Raw genomic sequence first — 16,723 nt, 5'->3', positions numbered from 1 at the left:
AATTCCAGTTCCTCAACCCTTCTGTACCCAGGACCCCCACTCAGTTTCTGAGTCAGATGTCTCCTCCCCCGCTTCCCCATCTACCTTGCTTAACCCTCCTGTCTCTCCTTTGCAAGGTCCCTCAGTGTATTCTCAGCTCTTCAGCACCTCTGAAAGACTCCAGATCACTCAGGCCTTTCCGTGTGCATCCCGGGACCACCCCCTACCCCCACCACGCACACACTTGCTCAGTACGAATTCCTCGTATCCCTTATCGCGTACTCCAGGGAAATCATCACCCTCCCCGAAACCTCTCCCGGTGTGCCTCGGATCGCCCCAGCACCCCCTTCCTCACGCACCCTAGGGTCCTATGGCCCCTCCCCCTGCAGGCGCTCCGAGCCACCCAGCCCGTGGCCGCTGTTTACAAGGACACGCGCTTCCTGACAATGACGCGAGCCGCCTCCTCCCCTTCCCCACGCTCCAGAAGGGGGGGCGGGGGCCTGGCTCTGGCGACAGCCAATCAGAGCGCACTTCCGCGGCTGACAACCGAGGTATAAAGGCTTGTGGCTCTGGCGGAGCGGCCGGGACCTTGAGCACGGCCAGGCCAGCACCGGAGCCAGCAGGGAGCGGGGAGCAAGGGGGAAGCGACACCAAGAAAACGAGCGCGCCAGAGAGGGGCAAAGGGGCTCGAGAAGCCGCACAGAGCTTCCTCGCACAGCCTCCGACCGGCCTCTTCCGACCAGTGCCAGCCCTCAGGAACGTTCGTCCAGACACCCGATACAGGCACAGCCGCGGACTGCGCGCGGCTCGCTGCAGCGAGGCCCGGGGCGGCCCCGCAGGGACCCCCTCAGACCTCCCGGGCCGCCCGGATGTGCACTAAAATGGAACAGCCCTTCTACCACGACGACTCATACGCAGCAGCGGGATACGGCCGGACCCCAGGCGGCCTCTCTCTACACGACTACAAACTCCTGAAACCCAGCCTGGCGCTCAACCTGTCAGACCCCTACCGAAATCTCAAAGCACCCGGTGCGCGGGGTCCCGGCCCAGAGGGCAACGGCGGAGGCAGCTACTTTTCCAGCCAGGGTTCGGACACAGGCGCGTCGCTCAAGCTCGCCTCATCGGAGCTGGAGCGCCTAATCGTCCCCAACAGCAACGGCGTGATCACGACGACGCCCACGCCCCCGGGACAGTACTTTTACCCCCGCGGGGGTGGCAGCGGTGGAGGTGCGGGGGGCGCAGGGGGCGGCGTCACGGAGGAGCAGGAAGGCTTCGCCGACGGCTTTGTAAAAGCGCTGGACGACCTGCACAAGATGAACCACGTGACGCCCCCCAACGTGTCCCTGGGCGCCAGCGGGGGCCCCCCAGCCGGGCCCGGGGGCGTCTACGCCGGCCCGGAGCCGCCTCCAGTCTACACCAACCTCAGCAGCTATTCTCCGGCCTCTGCGCCCTCCGGAGGAGCCGGGGCCGCCGTTGGGACAGGGAGCTCGTACCCGACGGCCACCATCAGCTACCTCCCACACGCACCGCCCTTCGCCGGCGGCCACCCGGCGCAGCTAGGCCTGGGCCGTGGCGCCTCCGCCTTCAAGGAGGAACCGCAGACCGTGCCTGAGGCGCGCAGCCGCGATGCCACGCCGCCGGTGTCCCCCATCAACATGGAAGACCAGGAGCGCATCAAAGTAGAGCGCAAGCGGCTGCGAAACCGGCTGGCGGCCACCAAGTGCCGGAAGCGGAAGCTGGAGCGCATTGCGCGCCTGGAGGACAAGGTGAAGACACTCAAGGCCGAGAACGCGGGGCTGTCCAGCACTGCCGGCCTCCTCCGGGAGCAGGTGGCCCAGCTCAAACAGAAGGTCATGACCCACGTCAGCAACGGCTGCCAACTGCTGCTTGGGGTCAAGGGACACGCCTTCTGAGCGCCCCCTTATCCCCCGTACGGACATTTCCCCAACCTGGACGGCTGGGCGCACGCCTCCCATGGGGCGAGGGGGCAGGCGGTGGGCACTGGCCCCGGGGCCTGAGGGCGCTACAAACCACACTGGACTCCTGCCCTCCCGCTCTGCGCCCAGTCCTTCCACCTCAACGTTTACAAGCCCCTCTTCCACTATTTTGTTTTTAATTTTTTTTTCCTGCAGAACTCAATTCATATTGAATATAATATATTTGTGTATTTAACAGGGAGGGGAGGAGGGGGCGATTGCGGCGGAGCTGGCCCCGCCGACCGGTACTCTAGCCCTCGGGGATACTGGGGAGGGGACCCCCGCCCCCTGCCCTCCCCCCTCTGCACCGTACTGTGGAGAAGAAACACGCAGTCGGTTTCTAAAGGATTTATTTTAATTTGTGTTTATGTGTCAGTTCGTTTATTGTCCTTACTTTTTATTGAATCTATTTAAGTAAAAAAAAAAAAAAGTTCTTTATTAATTTCTGTTGTCTTTTTCAAGCCGGGCGGGCGGAGGGAGGGGAGTACTGGGCAGTCCCCACCCCACGGCTGTTTGTGGCTTGCTCCTGTAACTGTGTCAACCTCGCGAGTTCTGTTCGGGCATCTTGCGCCCTCAGCCCGGGTGTCCAACCCTTCTTGCGTCTCCTGATCTCCCGGATTGGAAGGTCCAGGGCGTGTACACAGTCCAGCCACCGCCCCCCCCACCCCCCCGCCCCCAGCGCCAGGGGACAGGATGCCTGGAGCGAAACGCTCAGCGCGCAGGCGCGGCACCGCCCAGCCGCGCGCGCCGGGGCTTTCCCCGCTGACGCTGCGGAAGCGCTGTCCAAACATGGGCTGATTCTGCCCAGTGACGCGACAGCGGTCTCCGGGCAGATTCCGGGAATCCCCTCCCCCGCTCTGCCCGGCAGGGCTGCGGCGCCGGGAAGGGGGCCGGGATTTTCCCAGGCTGGCGGCTACCGAGGCCCGGAAAGCCCCAGGCCTGGGTCCAGAGCGTCCGCTGTGGGCGGGCCGCGCTCCAGAGCCCCAGGAGCCACCCCAGAGTTTCCCCCATCGGGCTGGCCCCTGGGTCCTGCCCAGCCCACGCCCGCTGCGTTTGACCTGACCCGGGCGGGGGGATGCAGTTGCCTGCGCGTCGTTGCCACCGCGATCCCCTCCCCACCCCCGCCAGGAAGGGCGGTGCCCGCCTGCCAGTTTCCCCTCCCGGGTGCCAGGCCGGGAGCGGGGCGACTGCCAGGTCTGGTCCTGCCGGGGCGGCTGCTCCGGCCGCCGGGCGACGCCGCCGCCCTCGCACGGGGCTGCCTCCCCCGCAGCTAGGACGGGTGGGAGGGCGGCTGGCGAGCCCCGATGACGATCTGGCCGGCTTCGGAGCTGGAAGCCCCCAGAACAGCAGAGAAGAACACAGACTGAGAAACCAGGCCACAGGGCCTAGGTGCGGTAGAACAGACGCTTCATTAATTTGTTTATAAAATACTGAACGACCCGGTCCTGGAGTCACTAGCTGGACCAGGGCAGACAGACAATAAACAAGCAAACATGATTTGGAGATGGTTCTTAGTGCCAGGAAGAGAAAAAAAAAAAACTGGTCGTGATGCAGCAGGGGAGGTGAGCTGCTTTGGAGAATGAATTGGGAACATGGAACTTTAATGAGGCGATTTTTCAGCTGACCCCTGAGAAAATCCTGAGTTAACAGAGTTCTGCCAGAAAGAATAGTATATGCATCTGTGGCCAGAACAAGATCAGCCTGTTAAAAGAACACCAAGAAGCCACTGTGCTTCAATGGAGTGAACCCACGGAGGTGGAGATGAGGTCAGGGAAGACCACGTAGGGCCTTGTGGAGGAGTATAAAATTCCAAGGCCGAGGACTTCCCTTGTGGTCCAGTGGCCAAGAATCCGCCTGGTGGTGCAGGGGACTCGAGTTTGATTCCTGGTTTGGGAAGATTCCACATGCTGCGGAGCAACTAAGCCAGTGAGGTATGCCACAACTACTGAAGCCAGTGCTCTAGGGCCTGCTTCAGAAGAGAAGCCCATGCACTGCAGCTAGGGCAGCCCCCATTCACTGTGACTAGAGAAAGCCAATTCTCAGCAATGAAGGCCTAGTGTAGTCAAAATAATTTTAAAAATTTAAAAACAATAGAATAAAAACTCCAAGGCTGAGATGAGTGACTTTGGAGGGCATTAGGCTGGAGTACTACTAATGGTGATTTAGTCACTAAGTTGTGTCTGACTCTTAAGTGACCCCATGGACTGTAGCCTGCCAGGCTCCTCCATCCATGGATTTTCCAGGCCAAGAATACTGGAGTGGGGTGCCATTTCCTCCTCCAGGGGATCTTCTTGACTCAGGGATTGAACCTGCGACTCCTGCATTGTAGGGAAATTCTTTACTAAGCCACTAGGGAAGCTTAATTTAATAATGGGCCTATGGATTAAATGAGCATGTCAGTCCTGTGGAAGGAAATGAGGGCTAAGAATGGAAACACCACTTGACTGAAAAAGTACAGCATCAAACTTTGCACCTTAGAACACTGTGTTGCTCCTAACACCTGCCTTCTTGTCTAACCCTCACCCTTCCATTTCAGGGGCAGGACATAGACTTTCCAAGCTCTGGTGGTACAGAACTTGCAGCAGGAACTATGCATGTACCTCAAGCTCCCACTCTTGGTTCTACTTTCAGGATTGGTCCCCACCCTCTTCCAGTCCCAGGAACCTGGTCCTATTAACCATTAATAGAGTCCTGATCTTCACATACTTACCTCTTTTAACATGCATTGTCTTCATTCCCACTGGTCGTCTTTATATTCCCGTTTTGCTATTGAAAAGACCCAGGTTAGACCACAGCTCCTAAGCGGCTTTTTAACTCAGGCTGGCTGCTGTTCAGGTGTGGGCGCTGCCCTGCCTGGCCAGGTTTCAGGTAGTAAGGCAGCCTGGGACTCGCTCCCTGCAAGGGGCAACAGCGCCAACCACCTCCCCATTCAGGCCACGGAGAAGCAGTGAGCATGAGGCAAGGCTGCCACCTTGTGGTGGAGATTGGTAACCAGACTGTCAGTTTCCCAGGCCACAGCCTGGAGAATGCGGCCGCGGGTGGTACACCAGGACAAACCACACAAAACACAAGACTTAGATCTGTCCCTAATACTTTATTAGTCACCTATAGGCCTGTTCCCAGTTATGTGGGCTCCAAGGAGGGGGTCACCATTCACCAGCTCGCAGCTGGGAGCTTGAGAAGGACTTGGCCTAACCCTCTGTGGTCATGGACTGTGGAGTCTGAAGGAGCAGGTCTGGCATTTCCTGGGTCAGTACAGGACACATAGGTAGGGGCACAGAGGTGGGCCAAGAGCCCAGGCTTGCCACCATCTGCCAGCCTAGTTGTGTTTGGAGAAATATTCCTTGCTGTCGTCCACATTGGGCTTGATTGTGTCACTGCCTGGTGTCCAGCCGGCAGGGCAGACTGTGGAAAACAGGGATGCACAGGTGAGGCTAGAGTGCATGTTCAAGGGAGAGTGGTAGTGAAGGGACAAAAAGAGGCGCGAGAGCATGAGTCGCAGAAGAAAAAGCCTAGAGCCAAGTGCTCCAGGCCTAAGACCATGCCACATGATGAAAGAAGCCCTCCACGCTCAGCTGCAGGATTGTCTGACATTTGGGCGGGGGGGGGGGGGGCTGTGTCTCAAGGTATGTGGGATCTTAGTTTTCCGACCAGGGATTGAATCTGTATCCCTTGTAGTGGAAGTTTCAACCACTGGACTGCCAGGGAAGTCCCTATTTTATTTTTTGGCCATGCCGTGTGGCTTATGGAATCTTAGTTCCCTGATCAGGGACTGAACTTGGGCCCTTAGCAGTAAAAGTTTGGAAACCAGTGGACAGCCAGCGAATTCCCTGGATGACATTTTAATTTCTTTCCGACTCCTTTAATCACATCTTTCTCTCTTAGCCCCCGTCCCAGTGGACTTCAAGAGCCAGTGGCCTTCACAGAAGATAACTCTCATCCAATTAACATTCAAGCCTGCCTTGGTACAGGCCTTCTCAAATATCTTTTATGGAGTTCTATTACCTCCCCAGTTGTCTGCCCTTATATTGGGGTAGTATCTCCCCCACTGGACTAGAAATTTCTTGCAGACCTTGAGCTGAATATTCTCTGGGGCCTCACATCCACTCCACACAAGCAACAGAGCAGGCCGTGAACATATGTGTGCATGACACAGGGACTGCGTATGTACCCATGTGTGGACACATGTGACTGGGTGTGTCTGCTCACCTTCCCCGTGCTCATCTGTGTACTGGAAAGCCTGGACCAGCCTCAGAGCCTCATCCACAGAGCGTCCCACAGGCAAGTCATTGATGGTGACCTGGCGAAGGACACCCTTGCCGTCGATGACAAAGAGGCCCCTGAGATATTGGAGTTCACAGTGAGGAGCTGGGGCTCCCACTGTCAGGACCCGGGGAGGGAACACAGACTCCCTGCTAACCGCAGGGTGAGAGTGGTCCCCTCACCCCGAGGATGGTGGCTTCCCGAGGTTCCCACAGTACCTGTAGGCGATCCCCTCATCTTCCTTCAGCACGCCATAATCACTGGACAACTTTCTGGTTACATCAGCCAGCAGGGGAATGTTCAGCGGGCCCAAGCCTCCCTCTTTCCTGGGAGTGTTGATCCTGGGGGTGGGGGAGAGAAGGTTGGGACCTCAGGATGGCTGGTGCAGCAGGGTCCTTACTCTGTGATAAGGGCCTGGGTGTGATAAGGGCTGGAGAAGGGGGTGCTGGAGGTGAGAGATAAGCGGCCTGAAAGCAAGTCCCAGGGAGCCCCGCCCACCCCACCCTGAAGTGGGTGCAGGGACTGCTTCCCACAGCTGGGAAGACTAAGCTAATACTCTAGCAAAGTGACTTCACGTGTGCAGCAGCAACGGGAGGCAGAGAACCTGCCCTGAAGTCCTCATCCTCCTCTTTCGAACTCTTAAACTGCAGTTTCCACCTGGCTCAAATAGTCCTTGGGAGGCAGACTGCATTGCCCTGAGATAAAACATTTATCAACCCCCTATGCCACAGAAACTACTTTTCAAAGGCTAATTACTGTCATCATCGTGAAGGACTTGGGACTCACTCTCTCCATTATTTTCTTGCTGGGAAAGGGATACGCAGAGGTTGCCCATTGACCAGGAGAACACACAGCTGGGGCCTTAGAGAGGTGTAGGTTTAGCTGTACCCTCCCTCCTTGCTGGTGATCTCCATTCCTACCAAGCCAGGTGGGTGAACTGAGAGTCGACCGAGACGCCCAGCACCTCGCAGTTCAGCTTGTGGAACTCCGCAGCACGGTCGCTGAAAGCTACGATCTCCGTGGGGCACACAAAGGTAAAGTCCAGCGGGTAGAAAAAGAGGACCACGTACTTCCCTGGGGAAAGGGGTGGGAAGAGACGAGGAGTTGGGGCTCGGGCCCTCTAAGGCCTGTGCCCCGCCCCCACCGCGGCCCCCATCTAGGCCCTCACCTTTGTAGTCGGAAAGTTTCACCTCCTTGAAGGCACCATCCACCACCGCGGTGGCCTGGAATTCCCGGGGCGGGCTTTCCGACGTGCGCCTTGCAGACGCAGGCCATGACTGAAAGCTGAGAGCCCCCCCCCGCCCCACCCACGCCGGGTCAGTGCGCCCAGGACGACCCTTTGTCTTCACTTCCCAAGGTCACGCTGCATATCCGGCCGAGTTACCGAGTCAGGGCGGCGGAGACACTTGCAGCCCTGCCCCGCACCCTCTCCGGGACCAGGTCGGCGCGGCCGGGAGACTTTTAGGAGATCCGCCCACCTGGACAGCCAGGGCGGCCGGGCTGCTGCCGCCGGGTCCCCAGTTAGCGTGTCGGCCGTAGCGCGATCGCGCAAGCCCACCCGCCCAGGAGATGTCAAGAGTTGGGGAGGGGACGCATGGGATGCGGCAGCTACTCCAAGGTTCTGGCCTCGGTTTCCCGCCCCCCCCCACCCCCACAAGGACAAAGGCTGCCGCTACGGCGGGCGGAAAACAAAGGCGGCTGGCCCTGAGGTCTGGATTGGGCCTGAGCTGCTCCAAGGGGACCCACCCCGCAGCCCGATGCACTCCCGGTGTCCATACCTGCGTGGGTAAGGGCGAGACGCAGGGACTCTAGGATGCACCGACTTGATTTCGCAGGGCCAAGAGCCCAGGCCAGCGGCGCCTTTTATAGTCGGCCCGAACCATGACGCCTAGGGCGCGGGGAGGTGGGCGGACTTACGGAGCGGTCGGGTCCACTATAAGAAGCGCAGGGGAGGGGAAGCGGAGCCGGCCGCGACCACGCGCCCGCGAGTGGCGGGGGGAGACGCGCAGTCTCCGGCCCAGACCACTGCACCGACCGCGGGGGGTGATGCGCGGGGCCTTCTCTTTGGAGCGCGCCGGGGTCGGTTGGAGTCCGGCATGGCCCGGAGCCGGGCGGCACTGCTACTGCCGTCTCTGATGCTCCTGCTGCTGGTGACCCCTGCCCAGGTCTCCCCCGACTACCAGTACTTCGGCCAGCAGGGCGAAGGGGACACCTGGGAGCAGCTGCGGTTGCAGCATCAGGAAAAAGGTAACTGCAGGCCGCGGATATGACAGTGCAGAAAGGGGCCTCATTTGCCCCCACCTCACCATCTGGCTGCAGACAGACCCTCTCCAGGGACTTCAAATTTCTGCTTTGCTGAGCCCTGGGGGTACCTCTTGGGCTGGTTACTTTGGCTTAGTTTTCTCATCTGTAAATTAAGATAATGTCTTTAAGCAGTATACATGGGGAGAGGGGAGTGGACAGGCAATAAATACCAACGCAGACGTGTCCATAAATTCATGGATAAGTGCTGAGAAAGGCGGAGATAGAGAAGGCAGGGCGCATGTAAACTTCTAAAGTCAGAGAAGGCCTCCTGGCTGAAAATAGGTAACCAATGCAGCCGGAATAACAAGCAAAGAGCTCCAAATGCGAAGATTTAAGGGGAGGAGCGCGCCAGTGAGTCGGAACAGCAAGTGCCAAGATGGAAAGACAAATGGAAAGAAGCCAGTGTTGTCTGGCAGAGGCTTGATGAGGGCATGAGGTGTCAGGACTTTCTGAGCCCCAGACTTGAGCTAAGACTTGTCAACTAGGGCCGAAGGGAAGTCTGTAAAACAACAGTTGTAAAGGGCGCGTCTGATAAATGTAGCTGTTTTAAAAGTGGTCAAGATAATTGTTTTTGTATTCCGTGCATAGCCAGGGGCTTTAAGTACCTTCATTATGCTAATTATGTCCTTTAATTTACCACCTGGTAACACCGCTGGTCAGGTGACACTGGACTTGTTGGACCGGCTTGTGATCACACCCTTGTAGAGAGGAGTCACCTTCAGACGGTGGCCACCAAGTGTGTTGTACCACACCCCCAAATGGACAGGCAGGCACAGATGGGAAGTGTCATTTTGCAGCTCCTCTGGGCCACTCACCAGATGTGTGAGCTTGGAAAGGTGGATTGCTCTTCTTAGGTCTCAGTTTCCCCACCTGGGACTAATGGGAAGATTAGAGATCATCTGTGTCGGGATAGGTGGCAGAGAAACACAGCTGAGCATATATACTGTTGTTCAGTCGCTCCGTCGTGTCCGACTCCTTGCGAACCCATGGGCTGCAGTACGCCAGGCTTCCCTGTTCTTCACCATCTCCCAGAGTCTGGAACTGTTATTTGTTAGTATCTTTCTCCTCCGCCCTCCTTAGAATGGGGGGATATAGGTTCCCCCTCTACCTGGCCCTCCATCCCTAGAATTGGAAGACTCTGTCCTTGGCCCTTGGGGAAAGTGGCGCTGTTTCTGCGACCTGGGCAAGCAGGAGCGCAGCCGCGAGGTTGTGGGCACGTCTCCGGGCCCGGTGTTCATGGACCGCGAGAATCTGGTGCAGGTGCGACCCTGCCGGCAACGGGATTGTTCATCCTGCGAGCCGAACGACTGCGACTGGAGGCTCTGAGGCCGGGTGAGCAGCGGACGTGGAGGAGGCGCCCCCCTCACCCCTGCACCCCACCCCCTGCGGGCTGGCTTGTCCGGGGCCCTGAGTCCCCAGGGTGGGAGGGGAGAGAGGAAGGGCTGGACGTGGGGACGCGGGTACGAGGCGGGCATCGGGAAAAGGAACACTAAATCTGGGGCTTAAGCAGAGCGTGTGAAAGGAGAGCTGAGTTAGGAGATGTGAGCCCCGCTGATAACCGAGGAGAAAGGAAGATAGACGGTGGGGGTGGGGAGGGGGAAACGGAGATGGAGGAACAGAAACCCACAAGCTGAGGGCGTGAGCCCTGATGAAAGCAGAAAATAGAAAGAGATGCGTTCGTTGGAACAAATCTAGGAGGCGTGCTCCTCGCTAAGACGTGAGAAAAAGAGGGGAAAGAGCAGAGGAGGGGGCGGGGGCTTGAACCCTGAGTTTGGCAGGGGGAGGGAGCCTGCGTGATGGACGAAGACTCCAAGGCGGATTCTGGAGAAGTCTGGGATCTCTGTTCAGGGGTAGAGGAGGCTTAGCCCGAAAGAGAGAATACGAACCGGGCGGGGGTAAGGGGGAGGCGCTTCCGGTGAGCTACGAGGGAGTTGGGGGTTCCAAGTCCGAAGGTTTGAGTCCAGTGGGAGCCAGAATACCTAGTATAGGGGGCTTAGACTGTGGGGCGCTCCAGGGACCTCGAACACAGGAGGGCCTGAAACCAGATGGAGGCTGGGAACTCAGTGATGCAGACACCGAATCCTCGGAGTCTAGTGGTATTTGACCTTCTAGGCTTTGACGGGGCTTCCCAGGTGGCTCAGACGGTAAAGAATCCTCCCGCAATGCGGGAGACCTGGGTTCGATCCCTGGGTTGGGAAGATTCCCTGGAGGAGGGCGTGGCAACCCACTCCAGTATTCTTGCCTGGAGAATCCCATGGACAGAAGAGCCTACAGTCCAAGGGGTCGCAAAGAGTCGGATACGACTGAGAGACTAAGTACAGCACAAGCTTTGATGAGGGCTTTGATGAGGTCGAGTCCTTCAAGGCTCCCCCTCAATTTCCCCTTGTCTGCCCACTAGCCGCGGCGGGAGGAGCTCCAGAGACACGGGGGCGGAGCTTGGAAAGCGACACCGCCCACTCGGTTCCCCAATTGCGGAGCTCGCTTGTCAGCCTCGGAAACTACAATTCCCAGGAAGCCGCACTGCAGCGGCGTCGGCAAAGGCTGCGCAAACGTCAACGGCGGCTGGCGCGTTGGGGGCGTGTCCTGCGTGCCGATAGGTCGAGAGCTGGCACTGTTGCGGAGCCCGCGGAAAACGCGCGGGGAGACCTTTCTTTGCAGACTTCGCTACTACGGCTGGTGGCGGCGGCCGAGGCGGCATGGATCTCAGCGAGCTGGAAAGAGACAATACGGGCCGCTGTCGCCTGAGTTCGCCTGTGCCTCCTGTGTGCCTCAAAGAGCCCTGCGTCCTGGGCGTCGATGAAGCAGGCCGGGGCCCGGTGCTGGGTGCGCCCCCAGGGCCGGGTGGGTGAGGGGCATGATAAGGGCGATGCAAGTTGCAGTGGAACCGGAGCTGGGGTTGCACCAGACTCGAGGAGGAGGGTGATAGTGGTGATGGGGATGGCATTGGTGATGGCACCGAAAAAAAAAGGGTGATGATGGAATAGAGGTGGCGGCTTTCAAGGGCTCACTGGACTCCCTCTTCCCCAGGCCCCATGGTCTATGCTATCTGCTATTGTCCCCTGTCCCGCCTGGAGGATCTGGAGGCTCTGAAAGTGGCAGGTGAGCACTGGGGTGCGTCTAGGGAGGGGGTTCCTGGGCATGGGCACGGGTGGGTGCAGACTGGAGGGGGAAAGCAGGAACTGGGGGAACCAGCCCCTCCCCTTCTCTCCAACCCTCCTCCCAGACTCAAAGACCCTGTCGGAGAGCGAGCGGGACAGGCTCTTTGCGAAAATGGAGGAGGACGGGGACTTTGTGGGCTGGGCACTGGACGTGCTGTCTCCAAACCTCATCTCTACCAGCATGCTTGGGCGGTGAGGGGTCCCGGAGGGTGGGGGAGCGGGTCGGGAGGAGGGGCAACCAGAGTGGGTTGGAAGGGATGGGTGGCTGGAACGAAGTTGACTGGGTTCTGTCCACCACCACAGGGTGAAATACAACCTGAACGCCCTCTCTCATGATACAGCCACTGGGCTAGTGCAGTTTGCGTTGGACCAGGGTGTGAACGTGGCCCAGGTGAGCTAACTGTTGGATTGCCCCCATCTGATCATCTCAGGATAAAATAGGAGTGTCGAAGTGCAGTGGATGACTCTGCATCAGACATACCTAGAATATCTCAGAAACGTGTGTTACTGCTGCTGATGTTCTACTGTTTTTATTTTATTGTATTGTCTTTTTTTTTGGCCACACTGCATGGCATGTAGGATCTTAGTTCCCCCACCAGGGATTGAACCCACACCCACCCCTGCATTGGAAGCATGGAGTCTTAACCACTGGACTACCAGGGAAGTTCCCCCAACTGTTTCTTCTACCCCAAATGTGTGCTCCACTGAGGACCATTGTGGAGCCCCCAGCCTCACCCCCATCTAATCTGTGTCTCTATCCTAACAGTTCAGTGTCTAGAACGAAACCCACATGTTTGCCTCCATCCTCCCCCAGCCCCCTCCCCTACTGCGTGCTCCCCACACAGCAGACAGTCGTTTATATTTTTGGAATGTAAATCTTGGCATTTAATTTTCTGAGCACCGTTGGAATTAAGAAAACTCACAGGCAAGTGAAGAAATGAGATTAAATCACCAGAGAGAAATAGAAGTTGGCATTGCAGCCAGTGCTCTGAGGCAAAGAACAGACTGTTTTGAGAGAATCAGAAGGGCAAGTACACTTGAGATAGGGAATGTAACAAGAGAGGCCTTGCTGAGGAGGTGGCTCAGGTCCAGGACTCTGTGCAGTGCCTTGGAGACAAACAAGGACCTTTGCCTATGCAAAGAATGTGGAGCTGCCTATGCAGTGCTGAAACAGACAAGGACCCTACCCTCAGGGGTTCATGATCAAGTCAGGGGAGACGGATGGGCAACTGGTAAGCAAATAATAAAGGTGGTTTTGAGAATAATAACAGCTATGGAGATCCCTTGTCCTGTTACTTTTCTGACCCCATTTCTGTTCCAGCCATGTATTCTCTACTGCTGTCCAGAGTTCTTGGCATGGTCCAGCCTCAGGACCTTTGCACTGGCTGTTCCCTCTGCCTAGAACACTCTTTCTCAGATCTCCCCATGGCTCATTCCCTCATTTCCTTCAGACCTTTATTCAGATGTCACCACCTCAGAGTGACTTTTCCTAAAATACCCCCGAACTATTGAAGATTATAACCTCTTCTCAATCTCCCCTATCCTTTATTATTTATCTTCTTTCTTGTCTGTGGTCCTCCAGAGTGTCTACTCTGGCATGTTCGCTGCTGTGTCTCCAACACCTAGAGCAGCCCGTGGCATGCAGGAGGTGCTCAGTAAACGTACAATGGATATAGTGTGATCAGGGAAAGCCTCTTTGGGAGGTGATGTTTGAGCTGAGACCCCTGAGAGAAGGATGCAGCCTGGGCCTGGTCATGAGCTGAGAGAAGAATATTTCAGGCAGTGGGAGCAGCAAATGCCAGGACCATGAAGCTGGGCCATTGGCACAGTTGTTTTTTCTGGGTGTTTGTTGACTGAGTACATTTCTCTCACCACGGCAGGTGTTTGTGGACACCGTGGGGCTCCCAGAGACATACCAGGAACGATTGCAGCAGCGTTTCCCTGGCATTGAGGTGACAGTCAAGGCCAAGGCAGATGCCCTCTACCCTGTGGTCAGTGCTGCCAGTATCTGTGCCAAGGTTAGGCCCCCACTGGCCATGGCCAGCTCTCAGCATCCCCCTGGGCAAGGAGGCAGGCGTGGCTGCTTCACGGTGCCTGTGGGAGATCCCAAGCACCTGTTTTGCCCACAGGTGGCCCGAGACCAGGCTGTGAAGAACTGGAAGTTTGTGGAGAAACTGCAGGACCTGGACACTGATTATGGCTCGGGCTACCCTAATGGTGAGCAGATGGCAGCCACAGTAAACTAACAAGGCGGGCTTGGCGTGCTTCTGAGGTTTTCTAAGTTGTTCCTCTCAGCCTGCTCTGCAGCAGAAGAGGCTGAGGTAGCGCTGTATTCCAGCTGGCAGGCCCCTCTTCCCTTCTCCCTCCCTCCCTCCCTCCCTGCTGTCTCTCTGGAGCGCCAATGAAACACAGAGGCTCGTGGTGGACCTAAGGGGCGGAGTGAGGGGTACCAGCTCCTGACCAGTGATCCCAGCTTGAATTCATTGTTTCTCTTCATTAGGAGGCTCAGTCTCCCTGTTTGTAAGGTGGAAATGACTGTGCCCTTCCCCAGTAAACTCTGCTGAAGATACATAAGGGCAGAGGCGATGATTCAGTGGCTGGGTACCAGGAACCCTTTGGCAGTTGGGTGGGGCAACCTAGCAAGTCTGGGATTGGACTTAGGTGAGGCCAAAGGGAGGAAAATCAAGTCTAGGCCAAACACAGTTTGGGTGGTGTTCATTGCTTACTGGGCACCTCGTATGTGCCTTGCAGAGCCAAGCCCTGGGGATTTAGCCATGAGCAAGACAAGCAGGGACCTCCCTGTGCCCACTGAGTTGGTGGTTGCATGGGAAATGGGTGTTAACCTAGTGGCCCACAAAGGCTGGTTCAGTGCCTGTTGTCTTTGGGGAGGTAAGCGAGATGGCCCAGAGGCAGTCTCCCTGCACTTCACCTTGAGCACCTCCTCTCAGGCAGAGGGTCAGTGGGAACAGCCTGTGCAAGGGTCCCTAGACAGGAAGATGTCTCAGACAGTGATGGGTTCCTTGGATACTCAAGAAGAGGCCTGAGATGAGGTGGTGGGCCCTCAGATGCCAAGCTGAGAAGCTGGGACATCACGGCAGGGCTCTCCCACTGTCCACCCTACCCTGCCCCCAGATCCCAAGACGAAAGCCTGGTTGAGGAAGCACGTGGACCCTGTGTTCGGCTTCCCCCAGTTTGTCCGCTTCAGCTGGCGCACAGCCCAGAGCATCCTGGAGAGTGAGGCGGAAGACGTGAAGTGGTAGGTGTCTGGAAGCAAGGGTGAGAGGCCAGGGCGCCGCCCTGCCTGGGAGGACCAATCCCCCAGAAGTTGGAGTCACCACCTCTCTCCCACAGGGAGGACTCAGAGACTGGGGATCCGAAGGGACCTGGGAAGATCAAGTCCTACTTCAGTGAAAGCCCCCAAACCTGCCTCCGCCTCCCCCATCGGTACTTCCAGGAGCGGGGCCTGGAGTCAGCCACTGTCCTCTAGGATCCAGCCTGGACCCCGTTTACCTGCTCCCCAACACCCATCCCCCCTCAGTTCGTGATTAAAATTCTTGAAGGAAAGCTAAGTGTGGGGATTCTACTTTGGGATAGAAGTATGTTCCATGTGCATCTGGACCCAGTCACTAACTTCTGGAACCTAAACAGGATGGGTATTGGTTGATTTAATTTGATTTTTTAAATGCCTAGTAGATTTGTTTGATGCAGAATTAGGAACCAGTATGCTGAGCAGCTAAGGGCTTCACAGGTGGCACTAGTAGTAAAGAACCCACCGGCCGATGAAGACGACATAAGAGACATGGATTGATTCCTGGGTTGGGAAGGTCCCCTGGAAGAGGGTATGGCAACCCATTCCAGGGTTCTTGCCTGGAGAATCCCGTAGACAGAGGAGCCTGGTGGGCTACAGTCTATAAGGTCACAAGGAGTTGGACACACCTGAAGTGACTGAGGGTCCCACCACATACCACACTGAGAAGCTCCCCTTCCATACTACCCCCCAGCACCCTAGTCGACTTAATGGGGTGTCTCAGTCCTTTGTGGCCTGTTGTAACAAAATACCACAGGCTGGGCGCTCTATAAACAATAGCTACTTATATTTAACAGTTCTGGAGGCCGGAAGTCCAAGATCAGGGTACCAAGCCAGGTGGCTTTGGGGAAGGCCCTCATCCAGATCACAGACTGCCATCTCCCTGGGTTCTCACGTGAAGGGGTGAGGAATCTCTGCAGGGTCCCTTTTATGAGGGCACTAATCCCACCCATGAGAGAGCTCCACCCATGTGACCTTGTCCCCTCCCAAGGTGTAAGGTGTCCTCCTTACACCTAAGACCATCTTTGGGGGTTAGGATTTAAGCCTGAGTTTTTTGGGGGCTGTACAAACATTCGGACCATAGCAGGTGCCTCTTAGGCCCTTCTGGAGATACCCTGGCATGATACAGGTATATACACAGATACATTGTAACTGAGGTTCTGTTTTTTAAACAAATGAAAACAAAGTATATCTTAGATAGTCTGCATAGCTGTTTTTAAAATAAATTGTCTATTATTTATGTTTCGGCTGCAGCTGGGTCTTCCTTACTATGCTTTTCTCTAGTTGGGGCAATCAGAGGGTGCTCTCTAGTTGCGGCGCTTGGGCTTCTCACTGCAGTGACTTCTGCTGTGGAGCGCGGACTCTAGGACACGTAGACTTCTGTAGTTGCAGCTCTCGGGCCCAGTTGCCCTGTGGCATGTGGAATCTTCACACACCAGGGATTGACCCATGTCCCCCACATTGGCAGCTGAATCCTTAACCAGTGGACGACCAGGGAAGTTCAGGCATAGCTCTTTTTACCACATATATCTTAGGATAGTTCAAATACGTGTCCAGAAGCCTTCCTTGTTCTGATAACGGCTACAGATTCCTCTGTGGCGTGACTGTCCTGTTTAACACCTTGACTAGACCTTGAGCTGTGCCCCAGCTTTCTGTTTAATTGTACAGCAGGGAATGACAGGTTTGCCATCATTTTCTCACACTGTTGTGTCTGTAAAAACAAAGTTCTAGGGGTA

At 56.6% G+C, this 16,723-nt stretch overlaps 4 protein-coding genes across 5 annotated transcripts; 3 read left to right on the top strand and 1 right to left on the bottom strand.

The window, feature by feature from the left end:
* Window positions 1-569: 569 nt before the first annotated feature.
* On the top strand, window positions 570-2,397 carry JUNB (JunB proto-oncogene, AP-1 transcription factor subunit). The gene has a single exon (XM_005911729.3). The coding sequence runs from the start codon at window positions 849-851 to the stop codon at window positions 1,890-1,892; it is 1,044 nt and encodes a 347-aa protein (XP_005911791.2). The 5' UTR covers window positions 570-848; the 3' UTR covers window positions 1,893-2,397.
* A 2,632-nt stretch (window positions 2,398-5,029) lies between these two features.
* PRDX2 (peroxiredoxin 2) lies at window positions 5,030-7,493 on the bottom strand. The gene is given in 6 exon segments (XM_005900526.3): window positions 5,030-5,360; window positions 6,165-6,295; window positions 6,437-6,559; window positions 7,139-7,292; window positions 7,387-7,450; window positions 7,452-7,493. Coding segments are annotated over 6 exon segments (600 nt in total). The 3' UTR covers window positions 5,030-5,274.
* Window positions 7,494-8,165: 672 nt separating this feature from the next.
* THSD8 (thrombospondin type 1 domain containing 8) lies at window positions 8,166-11,060 on the top strand. The gene is made up of 3 exons (XM_070373583.1): window positions 8,166-8,465; window positions 9,649-9,854; window positions 10,921-11,060. The coding sequence occupies exons 1-2, from the start codon at window positions 8,315-8,317 to the stop codon at window positions 9,846-9,848; spliced, it is 351 nt and encodes a 116-aa protein (XP_070229684.1). The 5' UTR covers window positions 8,166-8,314; the 3' UTR covers window positions 9,849-9,854; window positions 10,921-11,060.
* Window positions 11,061-11,212: 152 nt separating this feature from the next.
* RNASEH2A (ribonuclease H2 subunit A) lies at window positions 11,213-15,244 on the top strand. 2 transcript variants are annotated; one of them, XM_005900527.3, is made up of 8 exons: window positions 11,213-11,345; window positions 11,550-11,621; window positions 11,746-11,872; window positions 11,984-12,071; window positions 13,561-13,698; window positions 13,810-13,897; window positions 14,813-14,936; window positions 15,032-15,244. In XM_005900527.3, exons 1-8 carry the CDS (start codon window positions 11,219-11,221, stop codon window positions 15,165-15,167), a joined length of 900 nt encoding a protein of 299 aa, XP_005900589.1. In that variant the 5' UTR covers window positions 11,213-11,218; the 3' UTR covers window positions 15,168-15,244. The 2 variants fall into 2 exon arrangements, with proteins under 2 accessions (XP_005900589.1, XP_070229683.1); XM_070373582.1 differs by having other exon boundaries at window positions 11,219-11,363.
* The last annotated feature ends 1,479 nt before the right edge of the window (window positions 15,245-16,723 follow it).

Source organism: Bos mutus, chromosome 7 (assembly GCF_027580195.1).
Source record: "Bos mutus isolate GX-2022 chromosome 7, NWIPB_WYAK_1.1, whole genome shotgun sequence".
Lineage (NCBI taxonomy): Eukaryota > Metazoa > Chordata > Mammalia > Artiodactyla > Bovidae > Bos > Bos mutus.
This window is presented reverse-complemented; position numbering and strand designations above follow the sequence as displayed.